Source organism: Schistocerca cancellata, chromosome 2 (assembly GCF_023864275.1).
Source record: "Schistocerca cancellata isolate TAMUIC-IGC-003103 chromosome 2, iqSchCanc2.1, whole genome shotgun sequence".
In the NCBI taxonomy this organism is placed as follows: domain Eukaryota; kingdom Metazoa; phylum Arthropoda; class Insecta; order Orthoptera; family Acrididae; genus Schistocerca; species Schistocerca cancellata.
Genome location: NC_064627.1, coordinates 909,987,714 through 910,006,291, shown reverse-complemented (window position 1 = coordinate 910,006,291; position 18,578 = coordinate 909,987,714). Strand labels below are relative to the sequence as shown.

At 42.8% G+C, this 18,578-nt stretch overlaps 1 protein-coding gene across 8 annotated transcripts in view; it reads right to left on the bottom strand.

Annotated features, from left to right (window-relative positions):
• LOC126162846 (choline-phosphate cytidylyltransferase A-like) overlaps positions 1–18,578 on the bottom strand; it is a 135,052-nt gene that overhangs the window by 82,155 nt on the left and 34,319 nt on the right. For all 8 annotated transcript variants that reach the window (XM_049919611.1, XM_049919615.1, XM_049919609.1 and 5 more), the window contains one exon: positions 14,137–14,253. In XM_049919611.1, coding sequence (XP_049775568.1) covers positions 14,137–14,253 — 117 coding nt within the window. The remainder of the gene's footprint in view (positions 1–14,136; positions 14,254–18,578) is intronic.

The following is an 18,578-nucleotide window of genomic DNA, read 5'->3' as shown; positions in this document are numbered from 1 at the left end:
TTTTCCTACTATCAAATTCCAATCCCCCACGACTATTAATTTTTTGTCTCCCTTAACAATCTGAATAATTTCTTTTATCACATCACACATTTCTTCAATCTCTTCATCATCAGTGGAGCTAGTTGGCATATAAACATGTACTACTGTGGTAGGTGTGGGCTTCATGTCTACTTTGGCTACAACAATGTGTTCACTATGCTGTTCGTAGGAGCTTATCCGTGTTCGTATTTTTTTATTCATTATTAAACTCACTCCTACATTACCCATATCTGATTTTGTATTTATAACCCTGTATTCAGCTGACCGGAAGTCCTGTTTCTCCTGCCATCAAACTCCACTAGTTCCCCAGATATCTAACTTTAATCTGTCCATTTCCCTTTCTAAATTTTCTAACCTTCCTGCCCAATTAAGGGATTGGGCATTCCACCTCTTATCCGTAGAATGCCAGTTCTGTTTCTCCTGATAACAACATCCTCCAGAGTAGTCCCTGCCCAGAGATCCAAATGGGGGACTATTTTACCTCCAGAATATTTTACCCACGAGGACACCATCGTTATTTAATCAGACAGTAAAGCTGCCTTAGGAAAATTACAGCTGTAGTTTCCCCTTGCTTTCAGTCATTCACAGCACCAGCATGGCAATGCTGTTTTGACTGATTTTGCAAGCCCTGTTCAATCAATCATCCAGACTGCTACCCCTGCAACTACTGAAAAGGCTGATCCCCTCTTCAGGAACCACTGTTATACAGAAACAAAAAGGAGACAATGAGCAACTCAAGGAAATAACAAAATGTTAATATCTTGGTGGCACTGTGAAGGAAAACAATATACATCTCAAAGAAAATAAGAGTGCTTCCAAATTAAGAACAACTTCTGTTGAATGAGCACATCACCTTCCAAACTAAGAAAGGATTTGTAAAGACCTTTGTGTGGAGTACCCTGGCATATGGGTGTGAAATCTGAAAATCAGCAAAGCAAGAAAAATCTCACCTTGAAGCTGCAGAAATGTGGTTCTGGGGGAGAATTACAAGAGAAGAGAGAAGAGAGAACACTGAAAGTTATGGGACAATCCAAAGTGAAACTCACTGACACTTAATAAGAAATGATTTTTTTCCCCAAAAACATTTTTGAAGTCAAGATCATCAGAAGAAAACGAAGGGATGACTGAGAACATCCTATTTAAAAAATAGGATCAATAAGATGGGAGCTCTTTATACATGGACATGAAAAGGACTGCTGAAGAGGGGAAGCTTTAGCTGCAGACAAGACGAAGCCTTTTGAGAGGAGGAGGAGGAGGAGGAGGAGGAGGAGGAGGAGGAGGAGAAAATGACTTGCATGTTTTTGTCAAACAGTGGCAAATTTCCTGCTCCTCCTCCAGCCCTACACTTGCCTCCTATCCCATCTCACCAATCCTACCTCCCCTTCACTCCCCACCCCAGCCCCAACCCCACCTGCACAGCCTCTTGATGCTGCACCTAGTACACCATGTCACTGCACACACCCCAGAGAACCACTAACATCTTACCTCACCTCTATCCTGATATCCCTCCCTCTCACTACCCCCTACCTGCTCTGTACCCCCACCGCCAACCCCAGGGATTTCTGTTCACCTGAGACACAGTCATAGTCGAGTGTTGGTGCTTGGAGACAACACTGTCACATGTGTTTTGGTGTTTTGTTTTGTCTATGTCTGATGAAGGACTTGGTCCATAAATAGTTTAGCAGTAAAGGATATTACTCACTATATAGTACAAGTCAGTCAGTCAGTCTCTCTCTCTCTCTCTCTCTCTCTCTCTCTCTCTCTCTCTCTCTCTCTCTCTGCTACATAGTGTAGGGACTGCAGTTTGGCAGGTGGAATGGGGTGAGGGATTATGTCACATGGGGTAGGCAGAGGGAGAATGAGGCAGGAAGTGGGAGGAGGTGTAGGGATTTGGTAGACTTGGTGGTATGGAAGGGTACAGCAGTTATGTGGGACAGGAACGCAGGAGGGAGAGGCAGCTGGCGCATGGACACTAGAGCCAGTGCGTTTGTGCAGTGCACAATGCAATGGTGTGGAAGTGTGGATTGGGAGGGCTGAGGATTACAGAGACAAAGGAAGAGGAGACTGGGTAGAGGGTGTGGGTGCAGGGAGTTACCGTATTTACTCGAATCTAAGCCGCACTTTTTTTCCGGTTTTCGTAATCCAAAAAATCGCCTGCGGCTTAGAATCGAGCGCAAAGGAAGCGGAAGTTTTGAAAAATGTTGGTACGTGCCGCCACAACTAACTTCTGCCGTCGAATATATGTAGCGCTACGCAGGCATGCTTTGTAGGCACAAAGATAAATACTGGTGCCAAAACCTTTGCGTCAGTAAATAAATTTAAAAAAAAAAGTGGGAGACGAGCTTTTTTTCTCCGCCGCGAGTTTCGACCACTGCATTTTCATACATAATCCAACGAAGTAAATACAAATTCCGTATTGTTCATCTTCTAATGTAGCACAATTTCAGTGTACTACGAAAAACTGACTGGCAAGACTGTTTGGGATGTTTGTCAATATGGCCAACTCTACGTTCTGAATTTTTTCCTATCTGTGAGAAGAGATGGTTGCTAACAGGAACCTGATGAAATTTGAATCATATACAGTATTCTCTTCACCATAAGAATAATACGAATATAAACATTTTGCCATGTATTCTTTCGTGTTTGCTGCTATCTCATTTAAATCCTGTCTGCCTAATAAACTACGAAACTAGAGTGAGACAACAGCAAACGCGGAAGAATATACGTATCGTGTCATGTTTATATTCGTATTATTCTTATGCCTAATAGTGATACAGTCAGAAATGAAGCACGGCAAGTGACTAGATTTTTAAATCTAAGATGACTCTAATTTCTGTGCAGAATTTGATGTAATAAAGAAGCGGCCGCAAAGATTTTCAAACGGAGAAAAATTTTCGCCTAACTCTCATTCAGAACATGTTCTATCATACGCAGTCTATTATTTGATTCTTGTTGATCATTATCAAAGAAAGCAGCAGTGTAAGTAACAACAAATAGCAGTCTCTTGCCATTGTTTCGCTAATGAGACGATTCCTCCTCTCTCTCTCTCTCTCTCTCTCTCTCTCTCTCTTTTTTTTTTTATTTTTTTTTTTTAAATTGTACGCGGCGGTAGTGCGCACAAAAGCAAGCCATGCCGCGAGCCGTGACAGGCCATAAACACACACTATCAGAATGCAACAAACAATGCATGACACAATGCAGTAATGCATTTTCAGCTTAGAGTGACGCAAACACCTATAACAAAGAAAACGGCACTTATCAGATCAAAGCAAAATAAGCAATCGACTCAAACCAGACGAAGCACGTGAAAAAGGAAGGGTACCCGTATAAATACGGACGGAGCGCCTGACGCATAGCAATGGCTACGTGGTAAAGCTTAACTGCTAAGCTTACGACTCGAACCCAACCACTGTAGCTGTATCGTCATTCATTCGACCTAAATCGTGTCTCATATTACAATGGACCAACTTTGTTTCAATTTGGAGGTGCGGCTTAAAACTTTTGTCTCCCCTTGAATTTCGAGTCTCAAATTTCAGGTGCGGCTTAGATTCGGGAATTTTTTTTTTTTTTTCCTTTATTTCGAGTCTCATTTTTCAGGTGTGGCTTAGATTCGAGTAAATACGGTAGTGGAAAATGAGGGCAGGAGGACTGCCGAAGTGAAAAATGTACTGCATGAATAAGTCCTATCCGCATAATTCAGAAAATTATGATCACAATATATATGTTTTAGGATTGATAGGTACCACAGTGTGGACATGATAGCATTGTCCTTCAAATGCAATGCTGTAACAGAAACCACAGTTTTTAGACAGATCAACACCTACCCACACCATTTACAACAATCGTTTTACAATGAAGAGTAAGTAAAGCAACAAAGTAAAGAAAAACATTTCAACTGATATTTTTATTTATTTCTCTGTTTTAAGCAACAGTATTTAAGCGACCTAGAATATTAATGCTCTAGTTGCTTAATTAGAACATTATTAAGTCCACATGACCAGTTTTGACCTTTATACTAGGCCCTTGCGAAGCTTATCTGAAGCTGTCATATGTTAATACATAATGGTGGGTATATAAATATTTTATATACAAAGAGATGAGACATAATGCTTATACAAATACATAACAAATGCAGAAAGAATATACAGGATGGATACAATTAAACTTTCAATACTTGACAGGGGCTCCCAAGAAAAAGCGAGTGATCGTAGAACAACGAAACTTTGTGGAATGATTTGTAAGGACATGCGGATGAGAAATAATGAACAAAACATTGAAAGAAACACATTGTAATTTCCACAAGAGAGGGAAACATTTGTTAATGGCATGCCTTGTTTACAGTACAGGTCACAAACATTGCTCAACATGACAACCACCTGCATCCATCGAAAACTCTGAACCGTCTTAGAGATAGCTCTACTGCTGCCCAAACATCTCAGGTGCGATGATGGTTACCTCCATCACTTTGCTCTTCTTCAACCTCCAATGTGTGTTACTGTCCCAGTGATAAACCCTGTCCTTTACGTAAACCCACAGCCAGAAATCACATGGGTTCAAATATGGTGACCTTCGTAGCTATGCAGTTTGGAACGATCTGTCAATGATTTGATTTTTTCAAAATGTGTTACAGAGTAACCAAGTGACCTCATGAGCAATATAAGATGGCACTCCCTCGTGCATCATTAACAGTTGAGTCCAAAGAACCTCTCTCTTGTAGAGCAGGAGTCACATATTGGCAAAGATAACAGTAATGTGTGCCGTTCAACACTGCAAATCCTTTATTTTAGAGGTGCAAGTTCCTCCATACATCGCCATACCATTACTGCTGCCAAATGGCAAATCATCACACTAACGCTTCTAACAACACAAATCCTGCAGTGCGCAGTCTGAACATTATTCCTATAAAGTTGTGTACCCATCTGTAAATAGTTTTCCGTGTACACTGACTCAAGAAGCGAAAGTTTAACTATAACCACCCACATAACATACATTATCCTGTAGAGAAGCACCTTCAAATGACAAAAACAGTAAAAGTCGAGAGACTTTAAGAAAGTTTCGAGCCCAGTTATGTCACAAGAGGAATGGGTTTGTCATAACTATAACACACTGTAGCTTAAGAAGAGATACTGATGTGTTTCAAAATTACAACTGCAAAGTATGTTTACAAATAACTAGATAAAAATACTTTTGTAAGCAATCAACAATGCATCCCAGCTACATTAGAGCTATCAACAGTTCCTGGTGGTTTAAATTTCACTTGCTAGAGGACGTTCGACTTGCATTTGTTTTATACTTTTATTAAAACCAAATAATTTCTTCCAGCATTTTATTTGAAAAACATAAAACTGTAATTTTTAAATATGTCAGAATATAATTCTTCTTAAGCTATAGCATATTAACTGTTTCAATGCAATGGATTGTACAGTTTTTATACTTATTTTCTCATGACATCATTGTGTGCAGAACTTTTTTAAATCCACTTGACTTTCACTGTTTCCATCATTTAATGCTGCTTCTCTACAGCATAACATAAGCTATATACTTTTTCTGCACTTTCACTGTACATATATAACCACTATCTCTCATCTCCTATTACATAAAATACTTATATCCTCAGCATATTGGGTATTAAAATATGGCACTGTCAGATATACTGGATAAATACCTAACACAAAGGCCAAACACGGCCGTGTAAACTTAATAAAGTTCTAAGTAAGCAACTGGAGTGGCTTTTCATTAACTGAGGTGTTGAGAACCATAAGGGCCTAGAAAGCACACTGTCACTGAGCCCACATTTAAGTGGATATCAGAGAAACCAATGAGACAGCTTTTCATGAATGTTCATACATACAATGTGAGCCTAAAGCACAGATAAATCTGACTCACCATAAGATCAACAGATGTCAAAAGCATGAATAAATGCTATGATTATGAAGTGTTTTAGGCCCTTATGGTTCTCAGCGCCTGTCACGTGTTTATGGAAATGTTGTCTTCTGGACATGGTACAAAGGCTAGGGTGTCCCCCGTAGGCGACGCGCGTTGGTATGGCCCAGTCAGCGTGAGAAATATGCAAGGGTTACCATATCATGGATGGCGATGACTAAACGAGCTAGCCCTCACATCCCGTCTTGCATCACTCAATGTCGGCACCATGACTGGCCAGTACAATGAACTACCTAAAGCTCGACACATAGACATCTGTGCAGTTCAAGAAACATGGTGGAGTGGAAACAAATTGTACGACATTGGACGCGGTTACAAGCTGATGTACAAGGGCACACTCAGAACAGCTAGTGGCGTTGGCATTATAGCATCATCCAAGTTTAACAGTAATATCTCTGAAACGCAAAGATATGATGATCGCCTGATGAAGATTGAGTACATCACAGATGGGAGAAAAATCCACTTTTTCAGTGCCTACACTCCAGAAACTGGCCAAGCAACTTCCATCAAGGATGCCTTTTGGAGGATGCTTAATGCAAAGACTGCTGAAGTGCCCCAGATCATCATCACTGGTGATCTGAATGGGCACATAGGGTGCAGAGAGGAAGGACATACTGCTCACAGTGGGCATGGATTTGGATAAAAGAATGATGACAGTCAGTGTATCCTCGATTTCTCAGAAGCTCATAACCTGGCAACTGCAAACACATGGTTCAAATAGTGCGACTCACATCTAATCACGCATTACAGCAGCACTAATGTCATACAGATTGACTACATCCTCTTGAGACACTGTGATCTCAAAGATGTGCTTGATGCAAAGGTCATTCCCTATGAAACAGTTGTGACACAACACCGTCCATTGATCTGGAAGCTACGAAACAAGTTGCCAACAAACAAGCACGTAGATCGCACAGGACCTGCAAGAATCAAATGGTGAAAATTCAAGGATAAGGAAGCCAACATCACAGCCTGAATTACTTTACCACTAGCTACCTTTGGCACCAGTTACCACAGTTGAAGAAAGCTGGGAGAAACTGAAAGGGTCTGCTCATGAAGCTGCACATGCAACAAAACCAGGATGATGGAGGATCGATAGAGATATGTGGCTCTGGAATGACACCATCAAAGACATGGTACACGCATAGAAACGATTGTATCATGTGTTACTTGCCAATAAAACACCGGGGCGATGGAATGCATACAGAACAGCCTGTAGAGACGCAAAACAGGCTATAGCAGCAACCAAATCCTCACGTTATGCTGACGTAGACGCAAAACTTGAAACACATGAAGGAGAGCAGGACATATATCGACTCGCTGAAGCAAGACATCGCAATTCTGAAGATGTTCATCAGTTTACGGAGTCAATGATGGATTCTGTAATCTGCTAGTTGACTGGAAGAAGGCCAGAGAACGATGGTGCAGCTATTTCACAGAAGAGTTCCCCTATCCACCAATACCAACTGGCCATGCTGTTGAAGTGCCCACAAGAGAAATTGCAGTCAAAGAGGTCAAGACTGCTTTGAGGAAAATGAAGCCTGGGTAAGCCATCAGCCCAGATGATCTTCCAGCAGAGGCAACAGATTATTAACTGGGTGCAGTTACTTTATGCACAGCCAAGAAGTTATGTCCGTACAACCTCAGGACTATCTAAGGACTTTCCCTTCAAAGTCAGCGTCCATCAAGGTTCTGAATTATCACCACTTCTGTTCATTCTCGTAATGGACACCATGACAGCTGACCTGCACCGGCCATTATCAAGGACCCTACTTAATGCTGAAGATGCGATGCTGGTAACAGAAAACAAGCTCGATCTGCAGAGCCAAACTCAAAAATGGAGTGAAAGGTTGGTGCAACACGGTTTGCACCTTAATTTGAAGAAAACCGAGTACATGACATCAGACAGACATGAAATGGGAACCATCACGATTAATGGTGTGAAGATCTGACTCATGTGAGTAAGTTTAAGTACATTGATTCCACAATCACTGTTGACAGCCGACTCATCGAAGAGGTCAACACCAGAACTCACACAGCCCGGATGAAGTGGCAAATAACAACCGGAGTCACTTACAACCGCAGGATGAAAGATAACTTAAAATCAAAAGTCTATCACACTGTCATCTGACCAGTCACATTGTACAGTGCTGGCCGACTGTGGTGTTGAGACAGAACACCACCTAAGTGTAATGGAAACGAAGATGCTAAGGTGGACAGTGGGCCTCACTAAGTTAGATCATGTTTCCAATGACAGCATTAGGAAACAGTTTGGTGTTGCACTGATCCAAGACAAGATGCGTGAGTGTTGTCTTCAATCGTTTGGGCATGTTTTATAAGCCAGTGATGACTCTATTGACAAGGCGGGTTACACACTTGAAGTCGTCGGCAGAAGACCCAAAGGATGACCTAACCAACGTTGGGCTGATACAATTCATAAAGACCTTAAATGCACGAAAATCCACCCAGATGCAGCCTGTGATAGAGTGAAATGAAGACAACGGACCCATGTAGCAGACCCCGCAGGCACACGGGACAAACACTGAAGGAAAAGAAGAAGAAAAATGGTTCTCAGTGCCTCAACTGAATAACAAATGTGGAATCAGCACCCTCCAGACATGGAAAACTAACAACTGTGATTATGTTGATATTCTGTAAACTATTTGATTTCAGAATTCTTTTACTCTCTATCTCTCGCTAGTCACGGAACAGTTTTTCTGAGGCTTAAAGGCCATCTGAAGTGGAGCCACCAAGTAGCTCCAATTGAATAGGGAATTCAAACCACTAGCTTTTGTGGTTTCAGGATAGTGTTGCCTCCTTAAATCCGACAAAGCGTGAGACATGTATTTCGCATTAGACTATGTTTGATAAGCTGAAGATATTGACATCTATTTTGAATTTGATTAATGCTTACTGTAGCCTCATAAAATAACTAACAACAGTGAAATTTGGTGGCAGGAGGAACAGTGTGTCCAGCCAAGTGAATGAAGGACTATAAATACAAAATCAAGTAGGGGTAATGTAAGAGTAGACGTAATAACAAATAAGAAAATAAAAATGTGAGTGAGCTACTACAAACAGCATGTGGACACATTATCATGGCCAAGATAGCCTTGAAGCCAACACTGAATACACTAGTACAAGTTTATATGCCAACTAGCTCTGAAGATGAAGAAGAGACGAAATTATTCAGATAGTTACAGGAGATGAAAATTTAATAGTGATGAGGGACTGGAATTTGATAGTACGAAAAGGAAACAAGGCAAAAATAGTTGGTGAACAAGGACTGGCGGGAAGGAACGAAAGAGGAAGCTGTCTGGTATAATTTGGACAGATCATACTTCGTCACTACCGCATGGTTTAAAGACCACACTGAAGGTCCTATATGTGGATAAGAACTGGAAACACAGGAAGGTGTCAAATGCATTTCATCATGGTAGGACAGATATTTCAAAACCAGATTTTTAACTGCAGAATATTTCCATGGGCAGAGTGGACTCTGTCCATCATTTATTGGGGATGTAGTACATATTAAAGCTGAAAAATTGCAGAAAAGTAGGAAAGTAAGGAAATGCAGCACAGGTTAGTCGAAAGAAATAAAATGACGAAGAGCGATTTTGGCATGACTGACAAAAAGAGGTAGCCTTGAGAGATGAAACAGTGAAGGCAGCAGATGATAAAATCAGTATAAACACATGGTCTAACAGAAACACTTGTATAATGCACAGGATACAAGACCTAATTTATGAAAGGAGAAAATATAACAATGGAGAAAACATAAAAATGCAGCAAATCAAGCAAGAAGAAGTGAAAACGGATAACTAAAAAATAACACTGACCGAAAGTGAAAAATGGCAAAGCAGGAATGGCTAGGTAAGAAATGCATGAACGTATAATCATGCATAATGAGGGGAAAGATGAGGCTGCCTACAGAATAATTAAAGTGACCTCTGGAGAAGATAGAAGCAGCTGTATCTCTGTCAAGAGTTCACATGGCAAGCCAATACTAAGCAATGAAGGGGAAACTGAAAACAAACTTCTATGGGAAGTGGGACAACCATAAGGATAGAGAATTGCAAAAGCAACCTCGGTTGCAAACACTGTTGTATGCCATTAAGTGATGATGTATGTGAGAGTACTGGAGGGGGTGCCGCTAAGTGGTGATGTACACGAAAGAACTGGAAGGAAACATGAGGATTTCTTCATACGAATGCTAGCAAGCATACGAGGAGCATGGAAAAATATATAAACGGTGAGCCAGTAGAGATGAACTTAATGTATGGAATAGCCAATTGCAATCGACGAACTGCTGGATACATTTACTGAGAATGCTTTCTAGATAGACATAAACCACATCACAGTTTGTGTGAATGTCTGCATTGAAATTTGTGTGGGTAAAGGTTGTTAACAAGTGGCAGTGCTAGTGAGGACAGCCCACAATTGGTGCATTCTGTCGTTAGGGAAGAAAGTGTATTTGGTGCCGTGGAGATTAATCCAAGTGCAAGCATACATACCACTGCCTCGGACTTAAGAATTTCTAGTAGGTGTTGAGAGTGTTTTTAGATGCCTTGTCATTACATGCCTTTCATCTCCAAAGGGTGTAGCTATTGCTCCCCAATAACCATCCTGTACGTGTACACTTTGCACAGTGCTTTCTGATACAAAGTGACCAAGATGTGCATTTCCCAGGTTGTGTGTTGCTCACTGATGAGGCTACATTCACTAGGGATGGCGTATTCAATCAGCGCAACAAGCATTTTTGGTTATCAGAAAACCCCATGGTGTGCAGTACCACACCACGACACATCATCATTTCACAATCAATGTGTGGGTGAGTTTGGTTGGTGACTGCTGACCTTTTACCATTCCACTGGACAGTCTTGAATTATCAGAACAGATCAGGAACAGATTCTTCTTGGCTTGAAGATGTTTCAGCAAATGTGAGGCACAGCATGTAGTTTCACCATGATACAGTTTTCGATCATTTTGGACTGGCTGTTCACGGGCTTTTGAACAGGTCATTCCCACATCAATGGAATGGGTGTGGTGGCCCATGGACCATTCCCCTTGGCACCCCCCCCCCTCCCCCCACTCAGCAGATATTCTTGGGCCTTGATTTCTTTCTGTGGACAGCCATGAAATCTCATGTATCATGATACTTTGGAATCTGAAATGGATATCACTGCAAGAATCGTCTGTGCAGGTGCTACAATCAAAGAAACTCCAAGCAAGTTCAAGCATGTCTGACAGTCAATGCTCTGCTGGTGTTGGGAGTGTGTTGCAATCTGATGGTACAAGTTTTAATCATCTGTTGTAACATTAGAGCTGTATTCACATTTGTGGCCACATGTTACTATGCTATTCTCAATCTTTATGGTGTACCTCACCTCCCCCAGAAGTTTGTTACAACAGTTCTGAAACAGCCAGTACAGAAGGGGTACACACGGGAGACAAACTGGGAGGTAATGTTATAGAAAGGGAAGAGAAAGCAAACAAAGGTGAGACAGAAGATGATATACTGACAGAAGAATTCGACAGAGTGCTGAAAGTAGTATGCCAAAAAGGATCACTGGAGTAAATGATATTCCCTCAGAATTACTGAGATGCCTGGGAGAGCCAGCTATGAGAAAGCTGTTCCTACTTGAGAGCAGAGTATATGAGACTGGTGAAATACGCTCAGACGTCAAGCAGAATGTAATACTTCTAATTCCTAAGAAAGCACGTGTCGGCAGGTGTGAATATTCCCAAACTATCAGTTTAATACCTCATGCTTGCAAAATACTGACACGAATTATTTACAGAAGAATGAAAAAACTGGTAGAGGCCAACCTCATAAAAGATCAGCTTGGGTTCCAGAAAAATGTTGGGACACACAAGTCAATACTGCCCCTATGAGCTGTCTTAGAAGATAGGTTCAAGAAAGGCAAATATATGTTTACTGCATTTGTAGATATAGAGAAAGCTTTTGACAATGCTGACCAGGTTCTCCTCTTCGAAATTCTGGAGGAAACAGGAACAAAACACAGGGTGCAAAAGTTGGCAAATATTTATTCACAACTTGCACAGAAATCAGAATGCAATTATAAGAATAGAAAGATATAAAAGGGAAGCAGTGATTGAGAAGGGAGTGAGACAGGGTTGCGGATTATCTCCAATGTACTGTAATACTCCAATGTTATTTAATCTGTACATTAAGTAAGGGAAACCAAGGAGAAATTTGTACAGGGAATTAAAATATCAGATAGAAGAAATAAAGACTACGAGATTTGTCAATGACAATGTTATTCTGTTGGAGGTTGCAAAGTACTTGGATGAGCAACTGAACAGAATGGACAATGTCTTTAAAAGACTTTACAAGATGAACATCAACAAAAGTAAAACAAAGGTACATGAATGTAGTTGAATTAAATCACGCAATGCTGAGAGAATTAGATTAGTAAATTAGACACTAATAGTAGACGAGTTTTGCTGTTTGGGCAGTAAAATAACTGATGATGACCAAAGTAGAGAATATATAACATGTACACAAGCTGTAGGGAAAAAAAATTAAGAAAATGAGGAATTTGTTAACATTTAATATAAGTTTAGTTGTCTTTTCTGAAGTTATTTGTCTGGAGTACAGCATTGTATGGAAATAAAATGTGGATGATAAAAAATTCAGACAAGAATAGAAATGTGGTGCTACAGAAGGATGTTGATGATTACAAGGGTAGATCATATAATTAATGAGGAGGCACTGAACAGAACTGATGAAAAAAAAATTGTGGCATAACTTAATTAAAAGAACTGATAAACAGACATGATTCATCATGAGGCATGAAGGAACTGCCAGTTTGGTATCTGAGTGAAGAGTAGAGGTAGAATTGTAGATGGAGACCAAGGAATGAATGCAGTAAGGCAGTTAAAATGGGTGCAAGTTGCAGTTTTAATTCAGTAATGAAGAGGCCTGCACAGGACAGAGTAGCATGGAGAGCTGCATCAAACCAGTCTTCAGACTGAAGAGCGCGAAAAAAAAATTACTTTTCAAGCGCAAACGTAATAACATTCTCAGATAAATCTCGGTTGTAAGAATAATTCCTGAATCTCTGCATCACTTGCAAAGTATATTAGCATGTAGTGTCAATGTCCATCAGCTGTCTCTCAACAAATATCTGCTTCCTCGGATTTCTTATCACTTCGTATGTTACCACTGTAGATAGAAGGATGGAACACACTAGTCAGAAGAATGGATTTACTCATCAATTAACTGGATCTGCTAATTCATATACTTGTGTCAAGTGACTACCCCATTTGAGTGAGGGGGAGCAGGGGGGAGAGGGGGAGCAGGGGGGGAGAGGGGGAGCAGGGGGGGAGAGGGGGAGCAGGGGGGGAGAGGGGGTGCAGGGGGCGAGAGGGGGTGCAGGGGGCGAGAGGGGGAGCTGGGGGCGAGAGGGGGAGCTGGGGGCGAGAGGGGGAGCTGGGGGCGAGAGGGGGAGCTGGGGGCGAGAGGGGGAGCTGGGGGCGAGAGGGGGAGCTGGGGGCGAGAGGGGGAGCTGGGGGCGAGAGGGGGAGCTGGGGGCGAGAGGGGGAGCTGGGGGCGAGAGGGGGAGCTGGGGGCGAGAGGGGGAGCTGGGGGCGAGAGGGGGAGCTGGGGGCGAGAGGGGGAGCTGGGGGCGAGAGGGGGAGCTGGGGGCGAGAGGGGGAGCTGGGGGCGAGAGGGGGAGCTGGGGGCGAGAGGGGGAGCTGGGGGCGAGAGGGGGAGCTGGGGGCGAGAGGGGGAGCTGGGGGCGAGAGGGGGAGCTGGGGGCGAGAGGGGGAGCTGGGGGCGAGAGGGGGAGCTGGGGGCGAGAGGGGGAGCTGGGGGGGGAGAGGGGGAGCTGGGGGGGGGAGAGGGGGAGCTGGGGGGGGAGAGGGGGAGCTGGGGGGGGAGAGGGGGAGCTGGGGGGGAGAGGGGGAGCTAGGGGGGGAGAGGGGGAGCTAGGGGGAGAGAGGGGGAGCTAGGGGGAGAGAGGGGGAGCTAGGGGGAGAGGGGGAGCTAGGGGGAGAGGGGGAGCTGGGGGGGGAGAGGGGGAGCTGGGGGGGAGAGGCGGAGCTGGGGGGAGCAAGAGGGGAGAGGGGGAGTGCACTTGCTGATCAACAAATATAATAATTTTTAACAAATTTTGGCATACAAACCTCCTACAATAAGGTAAACGTTTGGAAATAAGTTTTTTGCCTGCAGCAACTGACGGGCATGCCCTTGGTGAAACAGATCATATATTCCATCAGCATACACCCTTATTGGTCGACCAACTGTGAGAAAAATACAAATGTTAGTACTGTTGACAATTAAGAAAAAAAGAATGATTCAATATTACATTAACAAATTATATCTCAGAAAAGATATCTTAAAACCACCAAAGTCTTTAAATGACTCATTTTTATTATTTTCAACTAATTTTCATTTTGAATACTCATGAAGTTAACAAATATCAGTAACATAACATGGACGGGGAGGTCCTGTGACATCAAACGTACAGGCAGAACATAGAAGTTCAGTGAAGTACAATTTAAAATCATGATGCCTGATATAGTGGAGTCCTGTGCTCTATCTGTAATTTTCACATCAATGGACTCTCATTCAATGTTATGAGGATAATATCTGTCAACCTGATTATGATTTATGTTAAAAACTGTTAATATAACAGCTTTTTGCAATTTTAAGACATCTTCTCTGAATCATTTAAGAGCCATGTAGCAGTGCTTGCAAAAAAAAAAAAAAAAGTATTTGGAACAAATTATGATTAGGGTACATTTGATGTAATTGGATCGATAAAAAACCTGTTCTTCAAGGGACAGCAGGAGAAAACTTATATGAAGGATAAACAAATCTGCAAACTTTTGGATACTGGCTCCTTATGGCGTAACGGCTGGTGGGGAAGAAAGAGAGGTGAAGGAAGAGGACTGGAGAGGTTGAGAAAATGGAGAAGCACTTTGCACTTTATCAAACCCTCCAATAATTCTCCCCTGACCCAGGGTTCTGGGCAACTTTTATGAACTCTCTCCACTTCCTCAATCTTTCCAGTCCTTTTCTTCACCCCTCTTTCTTCCCCTTCAAGCTTTCTGGCAGGAGAAGCAACCACAGGTCCGAAAGTTTGCACATTTCTTTAACCTTCACAAAAGTTTTCTCCTGCCACCACTTGGTGAGTACATTTATCAGTTACAACACATTATCAAAAATTGATTAGGATAGATTGCTACACATCATAAAGAGGGCACATTGGGGAGCAGACAGGCACAATGAAAAGATTGTTAGGCACTGAGTTTCAGCCGAAACCTTCTTCAGAAAGTAAAACACACACACATTCACACAAGCAAGCACACCTCCTGCACACATGACCACTATCTATGGCTGCTCCAACCAGAGTGCAACTGTCGCACTAAATAGAAGCAGCGATAAGGACTGGGATGGGGAGGGAGAAGGGGGGGGGGGGGGGGAAGGTCAGCGCAAACTGGCAGTGTGTGCAGAGACTATGTGATGACAGGACAAGGCTGCCAGGTGCAGCTTTGGGAGGCTGTTGGGGATGTGGGGGGAGGGGGGGGGGCACGGTAGGAAAAGGAGAAGAGCAGAGAAGAGGAAAAGAGCAGTTGTGCCTTGGCAGAGAGCAGCAGACATTGAGGGTGAGGGGAAGTGAACTGGGAGAAGGTGACAGGAGGGAGGAAGAAGAAACTGTTGGCTTGAGGGAGTGGGGATAGTAGATTACCATAGGTTCAGATAGGGATCATTTCTGGACCAGAGGATGTGTTTTACAGATAACTCCCATCTGCATAGTTTCGAGAAGCTGGTGGTGGAGGGAATCTTATAACCAAGGTTGTGAAGCAGCCACTGAAATTGAGCTTGTTCTGCTCAACTGCATGTTGTACTATGATGTGATCAACTTTGTTCTTAGCAACAGTTTGGTGGAGGCTATGCATCCTAGTGGACTGTTTGTAGTCGTACCAATCAAAAAGCTGTGTAATGATGGCAGCACAGCTGGCCTGGCCTCTGAAGCAGTAGGATAAGTGTGTGACAGAACTGGAACAGAAAGAAAGTACTGGGTGTGTGGATTGGGAAAGTCTTGCATCTGTGTCTTCCACAGAGATTATGACGCCTGTGGCTAGGCTTTTGAATTGGGAGTGGCCTAGGGGGATGAACCAGGATGCTGTGGAGGTTGGGTGGTCAATGGAACACCACTTTAGGTGGGTGAGGGGGGAAGGAGCTTGGGTAGGATGTCCCTCATTTCAGGGACATGATGATATATAATCAAAGCCCAGATCAACAAAGGGGTTCAGTTGTTCCAGTCCAGGGTGGGATTGAGTGACAAAGGGGGCGCTCATTTGCAGCTGGTCCTTGGGGGTGGCGGGAGGATTAGGTGTGTTACAGGAAACCTCTTTAGGGACTAGGCTGGGAGGATAGAGCCTGTCTGTGAAGGCCTTTGTGAGGCCTCTGGCGTACTGGGCAAGAGAGTTTTTGTCACTGCAGAGAGACAGTTCCCAGGTGGCCAGACTGTGTGGGAGTGATTTTTCAGTGTGGGGGGATGACAGCATCCCAAGTCCCCCCAAACTAAAATGTCGTTCTGTTGGCAACACGACCTCCACAACATCCTGATTCACCCCTATGCTACTCCCAATCCCAAACCCTTGACACAGAAATGATATCCCTGTGGAAGACACAGGTGCAAGACCTGCCCAATCCACCCACCCAGCACTTCCTATTCAGGTTTATCCTAGTCTGCAAGGGGCCAGAAAACCTGTGAAAGCAGCCTTGTCATTCACCAATTCTGTTGCAATCACTGAATAGCTTTTCATATCGGTGTGACTACCAACCAGCTGTCCACCAGGACGGCTGCCCACCGTTAATCTGTAACCAACAGCAGCAAAGTGGACCACCCAGTGGCACAACATGCACATGAACATAATGTGCTTGATTTCAATGGCTGCTTCACAACCCAGGCCATATGGATCCTCCTTCCCATCACCAGCATTTCTGAACTGTGCAGATGGGAGTTATCCTTACAAAACATTCACTGCTCCTGAAATCTTCCTGGCCTCAACATATAGTAACCTGCTGTCCCCAAACCCTCAAAACAATGGTTTTTGCCCACTCTGTCCTATCATCTCATCCCAATACACGTCACCTCATCCTCACTGCATGCCGCTCTCTGCTATGGCACCCAGCAGTCTTTTCACCTTTTCCACCCATCTGCTGTTCCACTACCTGTTCCTCCTCCTCCCACCCCATACCTTCTTGACACTGTGCCTAGTAGGGTTGTCCTGTCATCATACAGTCCTTGCACACTCCTCCAGGCTGCACCAACTCTTTCCCCTCATCCGTACTGTGCTGTTCTTCCCTCTTCCCCACCCCAGTTCATATTACTGCTTCTGTTCAAAACAGCTTAGTTCCATTCTGGTTGGAGACAGGGTTCATATATGTGCAAGGAGTGCTTGCTTGTGTGAATGTGTGTGTTTTCCTTTCTGAAGAAGGCTTCGGCCAAAAGCTCAACACGTAACAGTCTTTTCATTATGGTTGTCTGCCACTCGAAGTGTCACTGTTATGGTGAGTAGTAATCTATCCAATTCATAATATTGTTAATATTCAAACCTGAACTTTCCATTGTTTGAACAAATTATACATTTTAAAAAGTGTATTACAATCTTTAAACATGAAAGTAAGGGTTAAGTTTTGTTATCTAATACATTCATTTAAAAGATATTAAGACTATACAAAAAGTATACTATGTGCAAATGTTAATTCTTAATCCTGAGCTTTCATGCCCGTAGATTACTCCCCAGGTAGATAATGAAATAAATGCAAACAGAAGAAAATAGAAAACAGTGTAATTGAATGAAGAAGGCAGGGATGATATAGCTAAAAAATAAATTTGTAAGGAAGAAAAGAAAATGCCCAAAATTCGAAACTGATGCTCAATTTGAAATGTGTTATTCAAAGATAAATGTCTTAATGTCAATCATTTTCATCACAGCACACACTGCAGTTACTACATACTATATTAGGGAAAGCACAACTTCATGACCAATTGCAAAATCTGTGGGTATACATTAACTTTCTACCATCAAGCAATGACAGAGACTGACCTCCTGTCCTATGTCTTTTTTTTTTATTTTGTTTTACTTTAGGGTGCAAAAACAACTAGGGTCATACACACCCATGTCAGAACCACAGTACACGAAGATGAGAAAGGAGTTAGAAATGATTACACATTAAGCCCAATCGACGGAAGGAAAGACAGCTAAAAACATGGACTTGGAGAAAGGTCCACTGCATAGAGACAACGGAGATCCTGAACTAAAGATTAAATGCCCTTCGTCATATTGCTACGATTGATAATAAGTCAAATGCAGTCCACAGCCTGTGTGTTATTTACTAAAATGGCTTATAACTCAGACAGCAAACATAAATTAGAACGTATGTGGTTAAGAGAGAGAGAGAGAGAGAGAGAGAGAGAGAGAGAGAGAGAGAGAGGGAGAGAGAGAGCATTCCATCAGGAAATGGCGAACCATCAACAGTTGAGGACACTGAGCACATATTAGTGGGGGATCACCACTTAAGAAATGGCGATGGCTAAAAAGACAGTGTT